The 26,395-nt window shown below is 47.8% G+C and overlaps 1 protein-coding gene across 3 annotated transcripts in view; it reads right to left on the reverse strand.

The window, feature by feature from the left end:
* Nucleotides 1-13,076, reverse strand: part of FFAR4 (free fatty acid receptor 4) — a 36,832-nt gene extending 23,756 nt beyond the window's left edge. For all 3 annotated transcript variants that reach the window (XR_009559373.1, XM_060286574.1, XM_030865123.2), the window contains exon 1: nucleotides 12,354-13,076. Coding sequence is in view for 2 of the 3 variants with exons in the window: in XM_060286574.1 (XP_060142557.1) it covers nucleotides 12,354-12,920 (567 nt within the window). In the remaining variant the exon portion in view is untranslated. The remainder of the gene's footprint in view (nucleotides 1-12,353) is intronic.
* Between the last annotated feature and the right edge of the window lie 13,319 nt (nucleotides 13,077-26,395).

The following is a 26,395-nucleotide window of genomic DNA, read 5'->3' on the forward strand; positions in this document are numbered from 1 at the left end:
AGGGGTCTGGACCTGCCGAAGAGGCAAGAGACTTTTACGTCCCTCTTTGTTTCCTGGTGCACGAGGAGAGGGGATTAAGAACGCTGCTTGAGAGAGCTCCAGGGACGGGCGCGAGCCGCGGCTAAGAGTGCGGAGCCCAGAGACGGACATGGGACGCTAAGGCCGCTGCTGCCGCCGCCGGGAGGCCTGTGTGCGAACACAGGTCACTAGCCACACGCCCTTCCGGGGAGCCTGTGCAGCCCGCCACTGCCAGGGTCCCGGGATCCAGGGACGGCTCCCCCGGGAGAGCGCACGGCGCGCCTCAGGCTGCAGCGTCACGCCGGCCTCTGCCGCTGCAGGCCCGCCCCGCACTCCGTGACCCTCCCTACCCCCCGGCCTGGGTGAGCCAGAGCCTCCGAATCAGCAGCTCCTTTAACCCCGTCCTGTCTGAGCAAAGAACAGACGCCCTCCGGCGACCTACACGCACAGGCGGGGCCAAATCCAAAGCTGAGCCCCTGGGAACTGTGAGAACAAAGAAGAGAAAGGGAAATCTCTCCCAGCAGCCTCAGAAGCAGCGGATTAAAGCTCCACAATCAACTTGATATACCCTGCATCTGTGGAATACCTGAATAGACAACGAATCATCCCAAATTAAGGAGCCCTGTGGATGAAAGGCTCTTGGTGCTGCAGCCAGGACTCAGTGCTGTGCCTCTGAGGTGGGAGAGCCAACTTCAGGACACTGGTCCACAAGAGGCCTCCCAGCTGCACATAATATCAAACAGCAAAAATCTCCGAGAGATCTCCATCTCAACGCCAGCACCCAGCTTCACTCAACGACCAGCAAGCTACAGTGCTGGACATCCTATGCCAAACAACTAGCAAGACAGGAACACAACCCCACCCATTAGCAGAGAGGCTGCCCAAAATCATAATAAATCTACAGACACCCCAAAACACACCACCAGACGTGGACCTGCCCACCAGAAAGACAAGATCCAGCCTCATCCACCAGAACACAGGCACTAGTACCCTCCACCAGGAAGCCTACACAACCCACTGAACCAACCTTAGCCACTGGGGACAGACACAAAAAACAACAGGAACTACGAACCTTCAGCCTGCAAAAAAGGAGACCCCAAACACAGTAAGATAAGCAAAATGAAAAGACAGAAAATCACACAGCAGATGAAGGAGCAAGATAAAAACCCACCAGACCTAACAAATGAAGAGGAAATAGGCAGTCTACCTGAAAAAGAATTCAGAATAATGATAGTAAGGTTGATCCGAAATCTTGGAGATAGAATGGACAGTAGAATGGACAAATTGCAAGAATCAGTTAACAAGGACCTAGAAGAACTAAAGATGAAACAAGCAACGATGAACAACACAATAAATGAAATTAAAAGTACTCTAGATGGGATCAATAGCAGAATAACTGAGGCAGAAGAACGGATAAGTGACCTGGAAGATAAAATAGTGGAAATAACTACTGCAGAGCAGAATAAAGAAAAAAGAATGAAAAGAACTGAGGACAGTCTCAGAGACCTCTGGGACAACATTAAACGCACCAACATTCGAATTATAGGGGTTCCAGAAGAAGAAGAGAAAAAGAAAGGGACTGAGAAAATATTTGAAGAGATTATAGTTGAAAACTTCCCTAATATGGGAAAGGAAATAGTTAATCAAGTCCAGGAAGCACAGAGAGTCCCATACAGGATAAATCCAAGGAGAAATACGCCAAGACACATATTAATCAAACTGTCAAAAATTAAATACAAAGAAAACATATTAAAAGCAGCAAGGGAAAAACAACAAATAACACACAAGGGAATCCCCATAAGGTTAACAGCTGATCTTTCAGCAGAAACTCTGCAAGCCAGAAGGGAGTGGCAGGACATATTGAAAGTGTTGAAGGAGAAAAACCTGCAACCAAGATTACTCTACCCAGCAAGGATCTCATTCAGATTTGATGGAGAAATTAAAACCTTTACAGACAAGCAAAAGCTGAGAGAGTTCAGCACCACCAAACCAGCTCTACAACAACTCCTAAAGGAACTTTTCTAGGCAAGAAACACAAAAGAAGGAAAGGACCTACAATAACGAACCCAAAACAATTAAGAAAATGGGAATAGGAACACACATATAGATAATTACCTTAAATGTAAATGGACTAAATGCTCCCACCAAAAGACACAGATTGGCTGAATGGATACAAAAACAAGACCCATATATTTGCTGTCTACAAGAGACCCACTTCAGACCTAGAGACACATACAGACTGAAAGTAAGGGGATGGAAAAAGGTATTTCATGCAAATGGAAATCAGAAGAAAGCTGGAGTAGCAATTCTCGTATCAGACAAAATAGACTTTAAAACAAAGACTATTAGAAGAGACAAAGAAGGACACTACATAATGATCAAGGGATCGATCCAAGAGGAAGATATAACAATTGTAAATATTTATGCACCCAACATAGGTGCACCTCAATACATAAGGCAAATACTGACAACCATAAAAGGGGAAATCGACAGTAACACATTCATAGTAGCGGACTTTAACACCCCACTTTCACCAATGGACAGATCATCCAAAATGAAAATAAATAAGGAAACACAAGCTTTAAATGATACATTAAACGAGATGGAGTTAATTGATATTTATAGGACATTCCATCCAAAAACAACAGAATACACATTTTTCTCAAGTGCTCATGGAACATTCTCCAGGATAGATCATATCTTGGGTCACAAATCAAGCCTTGGTAAATTTAAGAAAATTGAAATTGTATCAAGTATCTTTTCTGACCACAATGCCATGAGACTAGATATCAATTACAGGAAAAGATCTGTAAAAAATACAAACACATGGAGGCTAAACAATACACTACTTAATAATGAAGTGATCACTGAAGAAATCAAAGAGGAAATCAAAAAATACCTAGAAACAAATGACAATGGAGACACAACGACCCAAAACCTGTGGGATGCAGCAAAAGCAGTTCTAAGGGGGAAGTTTATAGCAATACAAGCCCACCTTAAGAAGCAGGAAACATCTCGAATAAACAACCTAACCTTGCACCTCAAGCAATTAGAGAAAGAAGAACAAAAAAACCCCAAAGCTAGCAGAAGGAAAGAAATAATAAAAATCAGATCAGAAATAAATGAAAAAGAAATGAAGGAAACAATAGCAAAGATCAATAAAACTAAAAGCTGGTTCTTTGAGAAGATAAACAAAATAGATAAACCACTAGCCAGACTCATCAAGAAAAAAAGGGAGAAGACTCAAATCAATAGAATTAGAAATGAAAAAGGAGAGGTAACAACTGACACTGCAGAAATAAAAGAGATCATGAGAGATTACTACAAGCAACTCTATGCCAATAAAATGGACAATCTGGAAGAAATGGACAAATTCTTAGAAATGCACAACCTGCCAAGACTGAATCAGGAAGAAATAGAAAATATGAACAGACCAATCACAAGCACTGAAATTGAAACTGTGATTAAAAATCTTCCAACAAAGAAAAGCCCAGGACCAGATGGCTTCACAGGCGAATTCTATCAAACATTTAGAGAAGAGCTAACACCTATCCTTCTCAAACTCTTCCAAAATATAGCAGAGGGAGGAACACTCCCCAACTCATTCTACGAGGCCACCATCACCTTGATACCAAAACCAGACAAGGATGTCACAAAGAAAGAAAACTACAGGCCAATATCACTGATGAACATAGATGCAAAAATCCTCAACAAAATACTAGCAAACAGAATCCAACAGCACATTAAAAGGATCATACACCATGATCAAGTGGGGTTTATTCCAGGAATGCAAGGATTCTTCAATACACGCAAATCTATCAATGTGATAAACCATATTAACAAACTGAAGGAGAAAAACCATATGATCCTCTCAATAGATGCAGAGAAAGCTTTTGACAAAATTCAACACCCATTTATGATAAAAACCCTGCAGAAAGTAGGCATAGAGGGAACTTTCCTCAACATAATAAAGGCCATATATGACAAGCCCACAGCAAACATCATCCTCAATGGTGAAAAACTGAAAGCATTTCCACTAAGATCAGGAACAAGACAAGGTTGCCCACTCTCACCACTCTTATTCAACATAGTTTTGGAAGTTTTAGCCACAGCAATCAGAGAAGAAAAGGAAATAAAAGGAATCCAAATCGGAAAAGAAGTAAAGCTGTCACTGTTTGCAGATGACATGATACTATACATAGAGAACCCTAAAGATGCTACCAGAAAACTACTAGAGCTAATCAATGAATTTGGTAAAGTGGCAGGATACAAAATTAATGCACAGAAATCTCTGGCATTCCTATATACAAATGATGAAAAATCTGAAAGTGAAATCAAGAAAACACTCCCATTTACCATTGCAACAAAAAGAATAAAATATCTAGGAATAAACCTACCTAAGGAGACAAAAGATCTGTATGCAGAAAATTATAAGACACTGATGAAAGAAATTAAAGATGATACAAATAGATGGAGAGATATACCATGTTCTTGGATTGGAAGAATCAACATTGTGAAAATGACTCTATTACCCAAAGCAATCTATAGATTCAATGCAATCCCTATCAAACTACCACTGGCATTTTTCACAGAACTAGAACAAAAAATTTTGCAATTTGTATGGAAACACAAAAAACCCCGAATAGCCAAAGCAATCTTGAGAACGAAAGAAGGAACTGGAGGAATCAGGCTCCCAGATTTCAGACTATACTACAAAGCTACAGTTATCAAGACGGTATGGTACTGGCACAAAAACAGAAAGATAGATCAATGGAACAGGATAGAAAGCCCAGAGATAAACCCACGCACATATGGTCACCTTATCTTTGACAAAGGAGGCAGAAATGTACAGTGGAGAAAGGACAGCCTATTCAATAAGTGGTGCTGGGAAAACTGGACAGCTACATGTAAAAGTATGAAATTAGATCACTCCCTAACACCATACACAAAAATAAGCTCAAAATGGATTAAAGACCTAAATGTAAGGCCAGAAACTATCAAACTCTTAGAGGAAAACATAGGCAGAACACTCTATGACATAAATCACAGCAAGGTCCTTTTTGACCCACCTCCTAGAGAAATGGAAATAAAAACAAGAGTAAACAAATGGGACCTAATGAAACTTAAAAGCTTTTGCGCAGCAAAGGAAACCATAAAGAAGACCAAAAGACAACCCTCAGAATGGGAGAAAATATTTGCAAATGAAGCAACTGACAAAGGATTGATCTCCAAAATTTATAAGCAGCTCATGCAGCTTAATAACAAAAAAACAAACAACCCAATCCAAAAATGGGCAGAACACCTAAATAGACATTTCTCCAAAGAAGATATACAGAGTGCCAACAAACACATGAAAGAATGCTCAACATCACTAATCATGAGAGAAATGCAAATCAAAACTACAATGAGATATCATCTCACACCAGTCAGAATGGCCATCATCAAAAAATCTAGAAACAATAAATGCTGGAGAGGGTGTGGAGAAAAGGGAACCCTCTTACACTGTTGGTGGGAATGTAAATTGATACAGCCACTGTGGAGAACAGTATGGAGGTTCCTTAAAAAGCTACAAATAGAACTACCATATGACCCAGCAATCCCACTACTGGGCATATACCCTGAGAAAACCATAATTCAAAAAGAGTCATGTACCAAAATGTTCATTGCAGCTCTATTTACAATAGCCCAGAGATGGAAACAACCTAAGTGTCCATCATCGGATGAATGGATAAAGAAGATGTGGCACATATATACAATGGAATATTACTCAGCCATAAAAAGAGACGAAATTGAGCTATTTGTAATGAGGTGGATAGACCTAGAGTCTGTCATACAGAGTGAAGTAAGTCAGAAAGAGAGAGACAAATACCGTATGCTAACACATATATATGGAATTTAAAAAAAAAATGTCATGAAAAACCTAGGGTTGAAACAGGAATAAAGACACAGACTTACTAGAGAATGGACTTGAGGCTATGGGGAGGGGGAAGGGTAAACGGTGACAAAGCGATAAAGAGGCATGGACATATATACACTACCAAACGTAAGGTAGATAGCTAGTGGGAAGCAGCCGCATAGCACAGGGAGATCAGCTCGGTGCTTTATGACCGCCTGGAGGGGTGGGATAGGGAGGGTGGGAGGGAGGGAGACGCAAGCGGGAAGAGATATGGGAATATATGTATATATATAACTGATTCATTTTGTTGTGAAGCTGAAACTAACATACCATTGTAAAGCAATTATACTCCAATAAAGATGTTAAAAAAAAAAAAAAAAACAGAAGAAACAGATTCCAGCCCTGAGTGTGACTTAGTCTCTAATTCTTTTTTTTTTTTTTTTTTTTTTTGCAGTACGCGGGCCTCTCACTGTTGTGGCCTCTCCCATTGCGGAGCACAGGCTCCGGATGCGCAGGCTCAGCGGCCATGGCTCATGGGCCCAGCCGCTCCACGGCATGTGGGATCCTCCCGGACCGGGGCACGAACCCGTGTCCTCTGCATCGGCAGGCGGACTCTCAACCACTGCGCCACCAGGGAAGCCCAGTCTCTAATTCTTATGCTTGTGATGGGAAAATGTACAGGGAGGGAGGGCAGAGAAAACAGATGACCCCAGAAGCATTTCTTAAAACCCCCAAGAACTCCCAACTCTTTCTGAAAACCCTCTCCAGAATGTCTGCCTAACCCTCTCCAGGCTTAACAAGATTTTGTCGAAGACTGTGTAATGATAGAGCAAGGTGTTCTCGCTACGTTAGGGACAAAAATATAGATCCTTAAATAATCTGCCTGCATTAGCCTCATATTGTTGAAGAAAATGTGTAGGTGCGAATGAAAAGGTATCTATCCACACACTCACACACACAGGCATAGAAAAGACTGGAAAGATACACTCCAGAAAATTAAGTGTCGGGCTTCCCTGGTGGAGCAGTGATTAAAATCCACCTGCCAATGCAGGGGACACAGGTTCAAGCCCTGGTCTGGGAAGATCCCACATGCCAAGGAGCAACTAAGCCCGTGCACCACAACTACCGAGCCTGCGCTCTAGAGCCCGCGAGCCACAACTACTGAAGCCCATGCGCCACAACTACTGAAGCCCATGCACCACAACTACTGAAGCCCATGCGCCACAACTACTGAAGCCCATGCACCTAGAGCCCGTGCTCTGCAACAAGAGAAGCCACTGCAATGAGAAGCCTGCACACCACGACAAAGTGTAGCCCCCGCTCACCGCAACTAGAGAAAGCCTGCGTGCAGCAATGAAGACCCAACACAGGCAAAAATAAATAAATAAAAATAAATAAATTTATTTAAAAAAATAAAAAGGAAATTTGAAAACCAAAAGTGCTGGGCCTGCTTTGTTACTGAACTACAGAAGCAGAGCTGGCTGAGCCGGTAACAGTGTCCTTTAATCTATTTGTCCAACCACTCGCTGACTCAAGCCATGGTGACTAAGCCACTGTGAGGCTACAGTGAGGATGGGAAAGGAGGCTATGCTACAGTCAGGGAGGGAAAAAAGCACTAGGAAACTTCAGTACAGAGCGGCAAGCCCAGAGAGCTATAGGTGATGGGATCGTGGAGTCACCGGGAAAGCGGCATCCAGGAGGGGTTGTGTCAGCTGTGCGTGGAAGGATGGGGCTTCAGTCAAGGGAATGGGGAAGCTGGAGCTCAGTGTCTGGACCAGAAAGGATGTAGATGGGAGGCCATGTACAATGGTGTGAAGTGTGGTTGGCCGTGACTGGTATTCCCATCCCAAGCTCCATCTTTCCCCAGCAGTCTCACCCATTTCCATGGTGGCTTTTTGCAGATGCTGTTGCAACCTCCTCTTTCCAGCCAGTCTTCTCCTGAACCCCAGACTGGCCCCACTGCCCTGAGTGCATCTCTGTAGGATGCCTCACAGGCACTTCTAGCCTCCAGTGTCCCACCCCAAAGATTCCACCTCCTGCATCATCAACTCCGGGCACGGAGCCGCCATTTTCCAAGCTGTCAGATACCTGAGTGCTGGCCTTCCACCTTCTTCTTCCCTCTCCACTCAGAGGGAACTCCTAGGTTCTGCTTAATAGCTATCCAACCCACCACGAGCTCATTCTCACTGCTCCCCCTCCCCCCACAGACCACAGACCAGGCCATCTCTCACCTCCTAAGTCCCAACGCCCTAAAGGGTGTATAACTGGCCCTTCTCTAGTTGACCTCCACCAACCTTCCAGCACCATCTCTTGCCAACATTGTGGGCTATCTCCTCTGCCTGTGATGTCCCTCCAGTCCCCCACGTCACTCATTCTTTTCCAGGAAGACTTTCCTGTGGATGGGGGACATCTATCTACAGGCACTGCTCAAGTGCTGACCCCTCCCCGCACTGGCTGACTCATTTGCAAATGCCACCTGATTCCAGCTGTTTCCAGTCAGCTTCTCTAATGACTCTTCCTGGAATACCCTTGGGAACACCTTTGTAACTAGTTCTCCCTGCCCCACCTCTTCAAACAAAATGCAAGACTTCAAAGTCATTTTAAGGAACTAGGAATCCTAGTTATATATCTCCTCTCCTATCAGCTTCCCAGCAGAGAAGAAAGAACATACCCATGGCAAGAGATGGACTTACTTTCCTATATCTTAAAAGTATCCTCTAATATTAACAAATGTGAGGAAACTTGTTTGTCTCCTCAGCCAATCCACATTCAGTAGGGACACGACGGCATTATTGGCCTGGTATTAAACTGGGGCAGGGCAGAGCAGTGGGACCAAGTGCTCCTCCGGAAGTGTGAACTCATGGGAGAGGCACCAGGAGGAACAGACAGACCCCAGCTAACTTCTGCTTCCATCCTTTGCCCATTCTGTAACTACAGGCATCTTCTCCTTCAGAAAATAAACAAGAGAACACCAACTCGTGGGGCTACTGTGGGGTTACCGAACTGTGCAGGGTCTGGGACCAGAATCTGCGTGATGCACAGGCCCCTCCTTGAAGAGAAGGATGCTGTCTTGGTCGTGTGGCTCACGGCGGGGGCAGGAGGGAGGGGTGCTCAGTAAGTGTTTGCAGAATCAATGGGCAGCACACTCTGACCAGGGTGGACAGCCCTCCCCACCTGCCAATGAGGGTCACGCCCCACCAGGGCCACAGCATACACAGGCAGGAATCCCGCTGGCAAAGGCTGAGCTGACCCGGCTGAGATGTCTAAGTTGCTAGGATGTGTCCACCCTCTTAAAATGGCAGTCTTTTATTACCGCAATCAGAAGAATTGTACTGTTTGAAAAATGTTTAAAATATTTATAACCAAAGATAAGGAAACTAATAATAGCTGGCAACTCTTGAGCGCTTAACTGTGTGTGTGCCAGGTGTTAGCTCATTTACTGAACTTCCGTCCCCACAGTAATCCTATAAGGTTAATACTGTTATTGTGCCCATTTGGCAAATGAGGAAAGTGAGGTATAGAGAGATGAGACCACTTGCCTCTGGCTCACAGCTCCTAAATGGCAGAGATGGGATTCACTCAGAACATCTGACTCCAAAGCCTGCATTCCTAATACCAAATTATTTAGCATTTTCTAGCCTGTCTATCATTTCATCTAAGTTTGAGAGAGTCTGGTCACCTTGACTGCTTGGTACTCACTGCCCAAATGGACAAAGGTAATCATGTTCTTGGGGGGTTTTTGTGGGGGGAGCTCAGATAAACAGAAAACTCTGAGAGGCACTGTTTCCCGGCCGGTGCTCCTTGAGGGGAGGGAGCCAGCATGCGCTTGGGTTTAGTTAGTTCTCTCAGCTGGTGGTTTGGGTAGGAAAATGTCCCCCCATCCAAAACCTCCATATTTAGTGTCCAAGTAGGAGCGGGCAGGCAGAATCTACAGCCAGGAAGCTGGGAGTAGAGGATTGAGAAAACAAGCATTTGCTAATTTTAAATGTGAGTCTCAATTCAGTCTAGACTAGATCCTTCTCTGTCTCTTTTTTTTCAATGGCCCCACCCCCTCCCCCCTGCTATTTCTCAGTCTTTTCAACTTATTTCTTTAACTGCAGAGCCTCACTTGGCCCTTTACAGGCCCACCTATAAAGTAAGATGTTTCCTACATATTCAGGTCATGGCCCTTGAGGAACCAGGAGTTTTCTGTTTGTTGGCTTACTGGCAGGTGTGGATATGTGTGTGTTGGGGGCTGAGGGGCAGGTAGGGGAAAAGACAGAGGATGGAGAGCTGGAAAGGACTGTCCCAGTTTTTCCTTACAAGCTCCCCGGCCCCACCTCTACTAATTTCAGGGAACAGGGGTCCTGCAGCCAGCTCACCTGGCCCCTCATCTTCTGAGATGCTGTGTGGACCCATTCTCTCCCAGTGGCTTTCCCCATATCCCTCTCCAAAGGCTCTTAAGACCAAGGAGGTGTTTCTGCATTGAAACAAGAGGGGTCTGTGAGCCCAGCCCCAAGGGGGACTGAGGGAAGGCCACCACAACACAGACCTCCATGGAAGCACCTTACGGTAAAACTGTAGTCATTCTGGAAGTGCTGTGTAGGGCTCCAACCTCCACAGATGCCCTACCTGGGGTAAAATACAGAGTGGCAAGGCACGGAAGGTCCTGCATCTGTGCGAAGGCCTTCTCACTCAAACAACCCCTGTGTCCACGTCAGCAAGAAGTTTTAGTCTGGGTTTTTGGCTGGGAGGTGACAATAGCCTCATTTTTTAGTGTTATTTTCCAGTTAAGTAAGAGTGTACCTAAAACAGTTGTAAAAGGGGGAGGCACAAAGATACCTGTCTGGAAAGATAAGATATCCTTAAGGTATGTTCTATGTGTTTTAATTCCCTGAGTTCTGTGAAATCCCTCAAGTCTGTGAAAAATACAGAAACACTGTAACTCAGTGAGAGAATAACTTAAAAAAATCAAAAGACAGATGGCAGAATCCCAGCCCCCCAGAGACTTTCTGGTTTGATTTGTGTTAAAAACTATATATATATATATCACACAGGATGCAGACTTCTCTCCCCAGTGAAAGGCCTGTGTGAGAGACCAGTCTGGGAAACGTCCAGAGAAGCCCACTTCTGCGTTCACGTCAGCCTACGTTCACCTTCATAGCTAGAAGCCTTCCCCCCTCCCTCCCGGCCCTCCCACCCCTTCTGGTCATTGCTTAGGGCTCTCTTTGGGACTGTGATTTCTGCTGGGAGGCCCCACACTCCTTCCTAGGGCCAAGGTTGAGCTTTAGTGTCCCACGGCCAGAAAACCAGCGACTGCTGTCGTAGGGAAAAGGAACGGGGCGGAGAACCCAGCCTCGGGCAGACACTCCAGGAGGCTGAGCCTCAAGACTCGCGCCTTCCCGTGGGGCGTACGTACCTCTGTCCCTGGCCCTCCCCGCGAGGCCCACAGAACCTAACACCGCGATAACAGCCAGAACCGCCGGCCACTGTCCAGGTCAGGTGTCCCGGGGGAATCTCCGCGCGCAAACCCGGCAGCGGCGCCACAGGGCGGCAAAGAGAACAAACCTGCGCCCGCAATTCTGTACCGCGGGACAGGAATAGCCTCGAGCCAATGTCATGAACTGTGCGCAGAATCTTTTTTAGATCCTGGACCCCCGCAATGATCCTAATGACAACTCTGGGTGCGGTGCCCAGAATAACGCTTATGGGCTCAGCCTCTGGAATCTTCGGAACATTTGGGGCGTCCAAGATACTCTGAAGCAACTCTTCATTCAAAGCTCCCAGGGTAAGATCCCATGGTCTAGTCTAATCTTTCCGTCTTGCAGTTGGAAAAACTGAGGCTCCGGAGGGGAAGTCACAGCCCCGCTAGAGGCAGCACTAGGTCCGGGGTCTCTGGGTCAACAAAGCCCTTTCTCCCCGGCCCATTCACACACACCTGCCCGCGATTCTCAAAGCAGGACCCTCATCCGGCCCGCACTGAATCTGCTGAGCGCGATCTTAGCTCCTCCTCGCGCTAAGGCTGAGACACCCTGAGCAAGTTACTCTCTGGGTACCTTAGCTTCCTCATCTGTAAATAGGTGTGATAATAAGAGTACTGCGAGAAAGCAGAATTAACTATAATGTGATCAGTCATTCCGGGTCCCCTAGTTCGGTCTGTCTGGCCGCTAAGCCCCTTACTCCATTAATCTCTCAATAGTCAGTGCACTTTACTGCCATTACGGGGGCTCCACTTACAACGTTTTGGAGGGCGTTTATGAGATCTACATCGTAGGGTCACAGTGAAATTTCACAGATAAAACTTAGTGCCGCGCACGGTGACACAACGATTAAATGCAGCAAACGGCCTATTATTGTTTTGTTGTTTTTGTTAATGACCATCCCAGATCACCGTTTCCGGCGCAACCCGCCTGCCAGCCTTTCCCAGACACCTGCCCCGCGTGCACACCCCGGCGCTCACCTCGTCGGCGCCGGAGAACCGCTGCTGGACGACGCGGAAGAAGATGCAGAGTGGCAGCGCGGCGAATGCCGAGTAGCCCCAGATAAGCGCGAGCAGCGCGGCCCGCGCCCGCCGCCCCGGGCCCCGCACGCCGCGCCGCAGGCGCACGATGCACACCATGCGCTCCAAGCTGACTGCCGCCAGCGTCAGGATGGTGACGCTGCCGCTCAGGGTCATCACGTAGAAGAGCAGGTGGCAGGCACCCGGGCCCAGCACCCAGGCCTCTGTCCAGCGCACGGCCAGCACAGGCGGGATGGCGCTGGTGAAGAGCAGGTCCGCGCAGAAAAGGTTGAGCACCAGGCTGGCTGTGGTGCCGCGGCGCCGTCGGCGCGCTACCAGCACCAAGGCGCACACGTTGCCCAGCAGCGACACCGCGAAGATGAGTGCCAGCACCACAGTCTCCACGGCGCTCAGCACCAACCGGTGGTCGCCCTTGACATCGGAGAAGAACGGGAAGCGGGTGCGGTTGGTCCGCTCCAGGCTGCGCGTGGGCCCAATGCCCGCCGCCTGCGCGCACTGAGGGGACATGCCGGGCACACCGCGGCCCGCAGCCGTCTGCGAGCGGGCTCATCTGGGAGGTGACTGAGTGCGAAGGCGGGGAAAGAGGGAGGGAGACGGTTGCGACATCTCCCCTCTGGCCCCCTCCCGCCTGAGCAGCGCCGGCGCTGGGCGTTGCGAGCTAAGCCTGGGGCGCGCGCGGGAACGAGGAAGTACCGGGAACGCCGGCTGGAAACACCCAGGCTGGGAGGGAGGCGGCAGCCCAGGCAGAGGCCGCTCTCGGGCCGAATAGGAGCGCCCGAGCGGCCCGGAAACCCCACCTAGTGAACCCCCAGAAACCCCCTAAGGCCTCCCCAGCCCCGTTCATCCTCCAGGGGCACCCGGAGGATGACCTTAATCCACTGATTTAGCTAAAACTGATTTAGGAGTGCCGGAGCTGGACCTGTGATCGCAAAATGTGAGATCATTTTGGCCTGTGCTTTTCAGGCTTCACCAGAGAAGTCTCACGGGTCTGCGGATAAATCCTTGCAATGGGCCCAGATCGTTTTGGGGGGCAAGGGAACCAGCTGTTTATCATTGCTTAGTAACTTGTGACTGGGTAGATTGGTTCATCTCTCTGTGCCCTTGTTTTTTTAAAATCTATAAATGGACATAATATCTCATTGGGTAATTGTGAGGATCATATAAAGGAATTCACACTTGGCACACAGTAATTGCTCACGAAACTTCATCAATTATTAATCACCATAATTAAAATCCATGTAAATTCTGTTTTCTGAACAAAGATATAAAATGCTTTAATGTAAAAAGAGTGGGCCCCCCAAAATCTTGAATAAACTTAGCACCCCGGAAAGACAGACACTCCAAATGCACACACAGGTGGTGAATGTGCCTCTGTCACCCCAATTTAAAAAGCACTGGACAATCCAGTCCCCTTACAGATGAGGAAACGGAGGCACAGCAAGAAGTGACTTGTCCAGGGTGGCCCCTGGTTAGTAGTAAAAGGCCCTGACCCAGATGTTTCCACCACACCCCTGCTGTCTAGTTTTCTGTTATGGTAAATTAGACAGAGAATGAAAGTATGCTTGTGGCCCTAGACCCAGTGACCACTTCCCTGGCCAGACACCGTCCCACCATGCACACCCTCACCGTCTTCCCCTTTGCCATGCTACCAGGCCATCTGTCTTGTAATCATCTCTGTGTATTTATTAAAAATTTGGTGTACCAGCCTTGAGGTGCTCTCTGGCACGGGGGTGGGGTGCATTTGTGTTTGCTTATCACTGTGGCATTTGGGGTCTGAGTTGGCAATGTGACCTCTGACCTGAAGGGCAGATTGCATGTCAGTGGGAGATGTTCAACTTGAACCTTGACTAAATTCAGGTAGTAAAAGAGAAGCAGTTTGCTTCCCGACACAGTTGATAAAGGGCAAGAGATTGAAATAAAGGTAAGTCAATTGGGATTTGGTAACACGCGTGCGTGCAAGTACCACGGAGGCAGGAAGAGGTTTCCCCAGAGTGGACAACCAGAGTGGGGTCTCTGTGCCAGAAAGCCTTCTTCATCATTACCCTCCAGAGTTCTCCCAATGGCAAAATGGTGAGTACAGATGTTCCCAAACTCTCTCCTTTCACATCACCTTCATGGCACCTGCAGGCCAAAAGAAATACCCAGCAGTTCCATTTATTAAGCAGCTGGGTCCAAAAAAACTTGACTTTATGTCCTAACAACTTAGAAGCCATCTGGGAAAACAATAAATGAATGAATTTTAAAAATAAAATTTTCATCTCTTTCTTAAATAATGACTTCCTAAAGGGATGGGTGTCCCCGTTGAGCTCCACAAAGCTGGGAATTGGAGGGACACTGCCACTCTCATCTCCTGCTCCACACTGATCTCCATGTATTCGCTTTCCATCACAGTAACCCCTGAAAACCCAGATTTGTCAATGGGTTTAATGTTGAAACTGTGAAAAACCCAGAGCTAGAAGTCCATGTGGGGTTCGCTGAACGTTCAGCAGCACTGTGTTTCCTGTGACCCCCAAGCACACATGGACAGTGGTTAGAACACAGGCACGGACACTCGCCTGCCAGGACCCGAATCCTGACTGTGCTACTCACTGTGTGACCTTAGGCAAGTTATTTTAGCTTTAAGTGTTTCAATCTTCCCGTGTATCAAAAGGGTATAATAGGGCTTCCCTGGTGGCGCAGTGGTTGAGAGTCCGCCTGCCGATGCAGGGGACACGGGTTTGTGCCCCGGTCTGGGAAGATCCCACATGCCACGGAGCGGCTGGGCCCATGAGCCATGGCCACCGCTGAGCCTGCGCGTCCAGAGCCTGTGCTCCGCAACGGGAGAGGCCACAACAGTGAGGGGCCCCTGTACAGCAAAAAGAAAAAAAAAAAGGGTATAATAACAGTACCACCTCATAGGGTTTAGGGGGATTAAATAAAGTTCCTACCTGTAACACACTTAGCAGAGTTGTCATCCAGGGGACACTGGGTCAGGCTCTGTGCTCAACACTGTGTGTGGACTTAATGGCTGACCACACATCCCTGTTGCTGAGACAGTCTCAGGTTATGAGATTATTATAACCCTCTTTCGCTCTCAAATTGCTCTGGTTTGGAAGATAAATTATGTGGTAGCCTACCTTTATGTTTTTGGTTTTTGGTTTTTTTGCGGTACGCGGGCCTCTCACTGTTGTGGCCTCTCCTGTTGCAGAGCACAGGCTCCGGACGCGCAGGCTCAGTGGCCATGGCTCACGGGCCCAGCCACTCTGCGGCATGTGGGATCTTCCCAGACCGGGGCACAAACCCGTGTCCCCTGCATCAGCAGGCGGACTCTCAACCACTGCGCCACCAGGGAAGCCTTACCTTTATGTTTTTTAACTCATTCAGTGCTCCTACAGGTTGCAGGCACTAAGATTTGAATCTGAGCAGTCTGATTCCAGGGCCCCTGCTATTAGCCACTAGAGCAGTGCTTCTTAACTGGGGGGAGATTTTAGACACACACACACACTCCACCACAGAGACATTTGGTATATCTGGAGACATTTCTGGTTGTCATACTAGGGGATTGCTACTGGCATCCAGTGGGTAGGGGAGAGGCTAGGGGTGTGGCCGAACGTCCTGCAATGCACAGCACAGACCGACAACAAAGAATTGTCCAGCCCCACATACCAATGGTGCTGAGACTGAGAAACCCTGTCCTCTTGAGGCCTCAGCAGACTTTACTGCTTACTATTGGTTTCTGTTGTGAAGTCCCACCTTGTGGCAAAAGCCAGAAATGTAATTATCTTCCTGGCAGGAGTTTCACTGCAAACTCTATAAACCCTTTAACCAACTCACTGGTGAAGCTCAGCTTTGTGCTGTGGCCCTAGGTGGCCAAGGCTGCGAAATCCCCTTAGTCCATGGGGCCAGGTACAGAGTCACCAGGGTGGATTGACATCACATGTCCCTTGGAGACAAGACAATAGGAAACCACAGACTGAGCCCTTGTTGTGAGAGTTGTATTCATTGCTTATGGTCATTAATTACTGTTAGTGTTAGTACCATGCTCCCTTGCCTCTTCCGCTCTAAGATAAAATGGTAAAAATGGAGACGAGGATCCACCAAATATAAAAATGGACAGTCTAGTTTCTGAGCTAAAGAGGAGGGGCCTTTTTCTGTGTGTGGTTTTCTTAATTTCCCTCTGGAAAAACTTTCATCAAGTTTGTATGAAAATGCTTTCCAGCCTGCAGTTTCCTCTCCAAACTTCTCTGCGGGTAGTCTATGGATCATCTATTTACCTATATATCTACATCTATCGGGTCTGAGACATAAGTCCTTGCAGAGGTCAGAGTATCTCCTTGCAAAATTAGGATCTATTCTGGAGCAGAGTGCAAAGGGCGCTTATCCCTCCGTAAACACTTAAAGTCTCGCTCCTGCCTCCCCTCCTCCCATCCTGTCAAAGCGGGCTCCCACAAGACCTCAGGCCAAGCTGCCCTGAGTGTTCACAGCTGAGTGACCACCTCAGCCAGGCCAGCAGGGCGCAGGGAGGGCCACCTCTTGCTTCTTCTCCAAGGAGGCCCAAGGGCACTGAGTGGCCTTCGGGCACATGCAAAGTGGAGGGCATGAGAGCCATGCTGTTCTTGGGAAAGGGCACGGGCTTTTGCGGGCCTCGGGCCTGTAATCCCCCCTGCTGTCCATATCACACCTATCTGTCAAAAGCCAAGTAGAAAGTGGCAAACGAAAAAGCTAGGTCCAGTGGGACAAGTGATCAGCACCTGGTCGTGAAGTATTCACATTCCAGGGGCCCAGGGCAGGTATCTGTCAATGAGATCTGGTGGCCCAGCCATGCCTAACACATGCCATGCTTTATAAAAATCAGAAAAGTGAGCAGACACTTAGGAAAAGGCAAGGTGGATGCAGCCGAGGCTCTGAGCCTGGGGAGCAGGGCCTCGCTGGGTTTCGGCCTCCGCATGCACCCCTCAGGTGGGTGTCCTTGGCAGGGTTTGCAAACTTGTGCCGCCAGGGCCCTTCTCACTGGCTCGTCCTGCCACTTGTTGGTGGTCTCTGCTCCAGCCCTCAGATCCCCCCTCATACCCATCACATAGGGGTTGCTGACTGGATAAAAGTGTGTTCCGTCAAGCCAACCATTTGCCTGGGGACTGTCCTCAGCTCACTGTTGTGGGAATCTCGCCTGAGGAGATGTAGGGGTCAGCCTTACAGCAACTGCGAGGACTGAGATGTACAAAGAGGGGCTGGCGCCGGGCCTGATGGTTGGAGTCCTAGTGTGACGACACTTGGTTTCCTGAGGCAGACAAAGAGGGAGCCTTTCCAATGCATTTCTTTCCTGCTTGAATTGGCTAGAATTAACTCCTGTTGCTTGTCACCAAGATGCCTAATCTTGGAAGATCCGCCTCCCCAAGGCTTGTTGCTTTAAAGATGGTCTTTATTTTAATGGCAACCAGACTGCCTCTTAGATAGGAACTTAAACTCATAAAAGGGATTTGGTGATCACCTTGCTCCATTTTTTTTTTTTTGGCCGCACCGCACAGCTTGTAGGATCTTAGTTCCCTAACCAGAGATCAAACCCGGGCCCACTGCAGTGGAAGCGCAGAGTCCTAACCACTGGACCACCAGGGAATTCCTGCACCTTGCTCCACTCTTCCAAAAAGAAGCTGCAAATACCAATTTTTGTACTCAGAAAGGAAAGCAATTCAGAGATGGTCCATTTCTACGGAAGTGGCAGCTTTTCTTCATGGGCCCCTCTCGGTGAGGAGCCACACTGGCCAGTCTAGGAGGGAAAGTGGCCCACACGACGCACACTGATGACTCCATCCTTACCACATGCCTGGCACCAGGCCAGGCCCTAGAAATGTGAAGACAGGGTGGGTGATGTCAGCACAGTCCCAAAGGAGCCTTCTGCAATCCAAGATGTGATTTCACTGAAATTCTGCATTTCCCAAGAAGACCATTGGCCAAGGTCTTAAACAGTATATTGCAAGATTTCTCTTGCATCACTTTTTTTTTTTTAACTTCTTTATTCCTTCTATGTTTCTGATTATAAAACAGGAAGATTTGGAAAATGCAAGAAATAACTCAGAGAAAATAAACATAACCATCATTCTTCCATGCAGTGATAACCCCGTGAAGTTTTGCCGTGTAGACTTCCAGTGTTTTTTCTGTGCATCTGAGGCTGTCTGTAGGCATACAGGTACTTTACAAACTGGGGGTCAGGGCGCACCCACTATTTTATAATATGGATTTTAAAAATTTCCTGAAACATTATTTTTCTGTTCTGTCCTTCCGTTCCCCCAATGCACATGGCTGCCCTATGATACACCTCTTACTGCCCAGAACTTGGCTGCAGGTGGGGGACACACCCAACCACACAGTCTCCAACAATGGCTCCCAGAAGCCCGTCCTTGCTTCACTTTCCACTGGTCTAAAGTGAAACAAGAAAAATACAGACTACATAGTTTTTTATGAGGCTAAATACATCCACTTTTAATTGTAAGGTTATGTTCTGCTGACTTTTATGCTAAACTTCTTTTTCTTTTAGGACAGAGTATTTTTAAAAAAGAAGAAACCCTATGGGGCTTCCCTGGTGGCACAGTGGTTAAGAATCTGCCTGCCAATGCAGGAGACACAGGTTTGAGCCCTGGTCCGGGAAGATCCCACATGCCGCAGAACAACTAAGCCTGTGCGCCACAACTACTGAGCCTGTGCTCTAGAGCCCGCGAGCCACAACTACTGAGCCCATGTGCCACAACTACCAAAGCCCATACGCCTAGAGCCCGTGCTCCCAAGAAGAGAAGCCACCACAATGAGAAGCCCACGCACCACAACAAAGAGTAGCCCCTGCTCGCTACAACCAGAGAAAAGCCTGCATGCAGCAACGAAGACCCAATGCAGCCAAAAATAAAATAAATTAATTTTTAAAAAATAAAAAGAAACAACCCCATGTAAAAAGGTTGACCTATGTAAAAACCCTATGAGACTTATTGAGATTTATAATAGAAAAAAATTATCCTGACCTGTGAGGTCCTAAAAGCCAGGAACTTCTGCTCTAGGACTCCAGGAGAACTCAGTCCAGGCACACAGGCCCAGACGATGACAATAATAAGGATGCATGGATTTATACAAGAAAAGACCTCCAAATTTAAAAAAAACCTTTCATGTTCATGCTCTTATCTCCTCCTGAGGACTGCTATCCAGGGCAGGTAGTGTAGTCTCTCATTCTACAGATGAGGCAGCAGAAGGGCTCAGCAGGGCAAAGGGAGAGGGTCCAGCTCACGTGGCTGGTTAGGCCCAATGGAGCAGACCCAAGTTCCTGACTCCCATCCCAGTGGCCTTGGATGGGATCTTCTCAGAGCCACAGCTTTGAGGTGGCGCTGGCTCCCACTCAGAGGAGAGATGTACAGTTGCAGAATTGAACTTGTTGGGACATTCTGGAATTCCTCTTCAGGAGACACAAAGTTACAATGCACTTAAGTGGCCAGAAACCCAGGCCTGGGAGTTTCTGCTGCTCCTGCTGCTCCTGCAGAGATGCAGCCACAAGCCCAGCAATGAACTTTAGCAGGAAATGCCTGATCATATGGGCGGCAGCCTCCAAGGTTGGGTGATTGTTTCTGTAGCGTACTGGGACGAGTGACATCATGTCTCTAGACCTCTGTTTCCTCATCTATAAAATAATAATCACAGGCCCATGTAAAGAAAATGACTGTCAGGCCTTTAGCACAGGGCCTAGCACAGGGTAAGGACTTCATAATTGTACAACTGTGTTATTGTTTTCAGCACCTGACACAAAGTGGATGCTTAAAAATATTTCTGGACTTCCCTAGTGGCGCAGTGGTTGAGAGACCGCCTGCCGATGCAGGGGACATGGGTTCGTGCTCCGGTCCGGGAAGATCCCACATGCCACGGAGTGGCTGGGCCCGTGAGCCATGGCTGCTGAGCCTGCGCGTCCGGAGCCTGTGCTCCACAACGGGAGAGGCCACAACAGTGAGAGGCCTGCGTACTGAAGAAAAAAAAAAAAAAAAAAAAAATATATATATATTTCTGATAATGGAGTAATTAAATAGATGAATGAATAAATGAATTAACGAAAATGAAATTTTGAGCTTTTGTGTGTCGTCCAGATACCTCTCTGCTGTCTAAGGCTTGGTCCTTGGGAGTGTGAAATGTGTGGACAGCTAGGAGGGGAGGGAGTGAGCCATCACCGTATCAGTGTTCTCTCCAACCACACACCCCACCCTCCAAAAGAGAGAGAGAGGAAATTAACAAGCAGGGCTAGAGGAGAAGACAGAAAAGAGAAGGAAATTTTGAGAGAAGGATCATTGATGTAGGACATGTTCTGAGCATAGGGTTCTTCCTTTGCTGGGAAATGTGGGCCCAGGTGATATAGGTCCCCAAAGGAGAGAAGACTCATGTCAGGGAGAGGGGGAGTGCAGTGAGGGCCGAGTCACCAAAGCTGAGACCCCGCGAAGGTGCTGGGAAGACACACGGGCCCTGCATGGTGCACTCAGTCGTCTGTTTCCTCTGTGATCTGTTCACCTGCCAGAGGCTGATGGGCAGCCTCTCAGGAAGGGTTTCACGGGGTAATGAAAGGGTCTTGGCACATCAGGGCCCTCAGAGGCTAGTGAGCTGGGTCTATGGCCATACACAACAGAGAGAGTAAGCACCCCGTTCAGGAGCGGTGTGCCCCTTCGCATAGCCATCGCCCTCTGGGACCTCAGCTCCTTCTCTCACAACTGAAGATGCTAAACAAAATAAGCTCTAGAAACCTTGCCAGCCAGGGTCTTGTGGCAGTCTGGGGAGGCCTTGAAAAGCTGCTCCACACTGCCCCCTCGTGGCATCTGGCTACAGTGACCATTGTCCCTCAAAGCTCAGGTGTCCATCCATCCATCTATTCATCCATCTTTTCTTCTCTCCATTCAAAAACACTAACAGGGGGACTTCCCTGGTAGCGCAGTGGTTAAGAATCCGCCTGCCAATGCAGGGGACACGGGTTCGAGCTCTGGTCCAGGAAGATCCCACATGCCGCGGAGCAACTAAGCCTGTGCACCACAACTACCGAGCCTGTGCTCTACAGCCCGTGAGCCACAACTACTGAGCTCGCACGCCACAACTACCGAAGCCCGCATACCTAGAGTCCATGCTCTGCAACAAGAGAAGCCACAATGAGAAGCCCGCACACCGCAACGAAGAGTAGCCCCTGCTCACTGCAACTAGACAAAGCCTGCCCGTAGCAACGAAGACCCAACGCAGCCAAAAATAAAAATAAATAAATTAATTAATTAATTAAAAAAAACCACACAGGCACTCTGCCAGTTGTTGAGGACACCATAGCAAATGATATATAGTCCCTGTCCTAAAGGGAAACTCACAAAACATAGATAAATATGGGACCACTGAACGGATATTGTGAAAGGGTCTTGGATGAAATGTCATGGAGACAGGTGGGACTAGTAGCTGACCCTCCTGGAGGACTCAAGCAGGATGCAGAGAGGAGCTGATCAGTCATTCAACAGACAAGCACTGAGTGACGTACAGAAATGAATTGGGGTAGGGGTGAGGCAAGTGCATGAACATCTCTAGAAGGGGGAGGGTATATGTGGGAAAGCCAAGGAACAAGCGAGTCAGTCCCTACCCAGGGTTTCACCTCCCCTTGTCCAGACTTGTGGGTTCCTAACAGACACGGTCACCTGGAGTGTGGGGCAGGGACTGATCCGGGGCATTGCCCTTAATCTGCTTTCTGGGCTTTTCTAAGGGAGAAACCCATTAGAGCAGTTTTTCAACTCTCTCCCCACAGATGGGGTTCCATCTGGGATAAGAACCAATGCTTAAAAAAAAAATGACTTCTGTCTTTGCAACCTAGTTTTGGGAGCTGAATTCATCTCTGAGGCTGCTTTAACGGGCCTTTGCTTCTGCAGAGGGAAAACTAGAGCTGAGTCCTAAGGGGAGAGGATGTGACAAATCAGAGTCGAGTGCTCTGTTGCATTAAGAGAAAGCGTCATCCCCAGGGGCTTGGTGTATCTCTGAGGAGTGTATCAGCTCTTCGTTTCAGAGGCTGGGGGGAGAAAGAGCCCTGGGTGCACATCTGGAGTGGGGGCTGGGAGGCAATAACGACCTGAAGGAGCAGAGCCACGAGGAGAAGTGAGGACCAGGTGGTACTCGGAGCTGCGGGCTGAACGCAGCCAAATGAGGAGACTGGGCTCCTGCTGCCGGTGGGGGCTTGAATGATGGGTCTTTGGATTTTTAAGTATGAGGACACGGTGGAAAAGAGACCTTGAGACATAGATCACACGCCTATTTCACACACGTGCATGCACACACACACAATACAAAATACTGCTGGGGGATGTATACATACTTTATGGATGCCCTTTTGAACCCCATCCCGTAACTGGAACATTTCCCACATTGTGGGTCCTGCCTCCCCAAGGTCACAGGCTGATGCTGGTTTTCTCAGCTCCGTTGCAGCAAGGCATGTATCCTAGGCTTAGCCAATCAGACACCCCATGACAGACTTGGCCTCCAGGAGAGGACATGAGGGAGCTGGCGCTGCACAGAATCCATCTGGGGTGAGGGCTTTCCGGCACCCAGTGGCCAGCACCAACAGTGTGAGCAGAGCATGAAGTCTGTGCCCTGAGGTCCAGCCCCCAGACTGGGAAGTCTCCAAAACCAATTCTCTGCCCTCCTAACCCCCACCTCGGAGATCCTGCAAGTTACATAACGCCTTTTCTGTTTAATGCAGCAGAGCGGGTTTTTCTGTGAATTTTGCTCCTCCTGTGCTAACATTTTTCTTAACCTCAGAGCCCTCTGACCTGGCGTCATCAAGAGTCCCAACTCCCTGGGAAAACAGCAGCCTTAACTGAGCATTGTTTGAGCGCAGGCACCAGGTCCTTCCTTTCTCTAACCACTGCAGGAACAGGCTGTGAGGCCTGGCTAACTTTCTCCTAGTTTACTTTCCCTCTCTCCAAGCTGCATTGCAACATCAGCCACTTCTGTCTTGCCAGTCACTTCACCTCCCCTTTCTCCTCCTCTCTTGAAGCTCCTGTTGTTTCTAACAATTTGCTAACTGAACGTTTTTCCAGGGCCCAGCATCACCTGGCAGTTAGTGGGGACCCTGAGGGTGTGAGGGAACGTGTGAGGGTGTGAGAAGCGAGGGGGAGGCGGGACCTGCTGTCGGACCGTAAAGTAAGAAAGAGCAACTCCAGGTTGAAGTGGCTGACAGCGCTTTCTCTTTTCTCGTAACTTAGGAATCTATTCTCTATATTTTTATGCATGGAGCAGTCTTCTTCTTTCTTTTGCAGGGGAGGAGGACTGAGGTGGATGAGATTTTTCTGAATTCAGTCTTTCCTAACTTGTTAAAAATAATAGGTGGCATTTACTGCCCTCATATGAGACAAGCACTTGACATGATTGACTCTGTAAATCTCAGAAAACCCCATGTGGGAGGTGAGCAGCCCTTTACTATTAATGTCCCCATCTTACAGCTAAGAGAACTGAGACCCAAGGGTATATTGTCAGAAATCTTGGTTGGGAACCCCACTCAAAATTAAACAAACTGGGACTTCCCTGGTGGTCCAGTGGTAAAGAATCCGCCTTACAACACAGGGGACGTGGGTTTGATCCCTGTTCGGGAAACTAAGATCCCACATGCCGTGGGGCAACTAAGCCCCTGCGCCACAACTACTGAGCTCACATGCCTCAACAAGAGAGACTGCATGCCGCAAACTACAGAGCCCACGTGCTCTGGACCCCATGCACCACAACTAGAGAGAAGCCCGCATGCCGCAACAAAAGATCCAACATGCTACAACTAAGATCCGACGCAGCCAAAAAATAAACAAATTAAATAAATATTTTAAAAAATTGTCTGCAGGGCTTCCCTGGTGGTGCAGTGGTTGGGAGTCCGCCTGCTGATGCAGGGGACGCGGGTCCGTGCCCCGGTCCGGGAAGATCCCACATGCCGCGGAGCGGCTGGGCTTGTGTGCCTTGGCCACTGGGCCTGCGTGTCCGGAGCCTGTGCTCTGCAACGGGAGAGGCCACAACAATGAGAGGCCCGCGTGCCGCAAAAAAAAAAAAAAAAAAAAAAATTGTCTGCATACTCTCTAAAAAAAATTAAACAAACAAACAAAAAAGAAGAAGGAGGAAGAGGAGGGGAAGGGGGAAAAGAAAGGGGAAAAGCCATGTTCTGGCTCAGGTAAGCAGAAAGGCCAGTAGGTGGATCTGGGTTTAGACACACAGGATCCAGGAACACAAACAACTTGTTTGAGCTTCTGTCAGCCTCCTGACTCTCTTCTCTCAACTGGCTCTGTTTCAGGCAGCTCATCCCCTAGTGGGAGCACAGAGGCCACAGTAGCTCTTGCCCACTTCCTACAAGCTCAGAAAACTCTTTTCTAACACTTTTGGCAGAATTCCCAACGATGGCTCTCATTGGCTGGGTGGGGATTACATGCCCATCCCTGGATCTGGACCAAGTCTGGGAAAGGGCAGGTTCTGCAGAGAAAAGTGAAAATGCTGAGACCAGAGAGATGGAGAAGGGATTCTGGGTAGGCTAAAGCCACAGGGGTCGGGGGTCCACAACATGAAAAGTGGATGTGCCAGTTCAAAGCCCGGTGTGACTTCAGCATCTGCTGTGACTTTATCTGAGGTCCACGAATGGCCCAGGAGATCTGGGCTCTAGTGCTGGTTTCATCACTAACTAGCTGTGTTGACCTTGCAGACTTATCACTTAGACCCTCATTTTCTCTTTTACAAAACAGAAATAATAATTCCTGTCCAATCTCCTTCATTGAATTGTTGTAGAAATCAAATTAGACCTTGAATTAAAAAGCACTTTGAAGAGTCAAATATAAGGTATTATATTATTCCTATGTATACCTTCCATTTGGTTTGTTGAAACTAGCTTAAAATCCTCTATATTTTCCTAATTCCATTTCTGATTTTCCTTTTTAAAAATTCATTACAAAAGTAATACATACTATAACCTATTTTAAAATATAAGGAAGAAAAAAATAAAATAAAGGAAAAATAACATATAATCCCCCCCATCCTTAAATAACTATTATTAACATTTTGGTATTATTCCTTTCTTGTCTCTTTTTCTGTGTGTATGGATACATGTATGGTTTTCTGTAATATAGATGGCATATATAATACAGTTTTAAAATCTGCTTTTTCCTATAAATCATGTTGTGAACATTTTACATGACATTAAATAGTTTTCTATAACATCAATTTAATGGCAGAATGGTCTTTCATAGTTTAACAAAACACCTCTTGTTAGACATTTGGATTGTCTCCAATCTTTCCCTGTTAGCAAAAATACTACAGGACACACCCTAATAACTATTTCCCCACATTCATGACTATGTCCTTAGGAAATTTTCTAGATATGGAATTTCTGGGTCAAATACTTTGCAAAATTCTAGGGCTTCCCTGGTGGCGCAGTGGTTGAGAGTCCGCCTGCTGATGCAGGGGACACGGGTTCGTGCCCCGGTCCGGGAAGATCCCACATGCTGCGGAGCGGCTGGGCCCGTGAGCCATGGCTGCTGAGCCTGCGCGTCCGGAGCCTGTGCTCCGCAACGGGAGAGGCCACAACAGTGAGAGGCCCGCGTACCGCAAAAAAAAAAAAAAAAACTCTAAAGTTTTCGGCATCTATTGCATACCCAGAAATTTTGCACCAAATTATACTCCCATAAGCGGTAGATACATGCCCATTCCGGCATCAGCTATTTCAGTTGGTGTTTTTAAAACTCTAACAGGGACTTTCCTGGTGGTGCGGTGGTTAAGAAGCCGCCTGCCAATGCAGGGGACACGGGTTTGAGCCCTGGTCTGGGAAGAACCCACATGCTGCACAGCAACTAAGCCCCAGTTCCACAACTACTGAGCCTGCACTCTAGAGCCCACAAGCCACAACTACTGAGCCCGCATGCCGCAACTACTGAGCCCATGTGCCTAGAGCCCGTGCTCCGCAACAAGAGGAGCCATTGCACTAAGAAGTCCACGCACTGCAACAAAGA

The sequence above is a fragment of the Globicephala melas genome, chromosome 16, assembly GCF_963455315.2.
Source record: "Globicephala melas chromosome 16, mGloMel1.2, whole genome shotgun sequence".
In the NCBI taxonomy this organism is placed as follows: Eukaryota; Metazoa; Chordata; class Mammalia; order Artiodactyla; family Delphinidae; genus Globicephala; species Globicephala melas.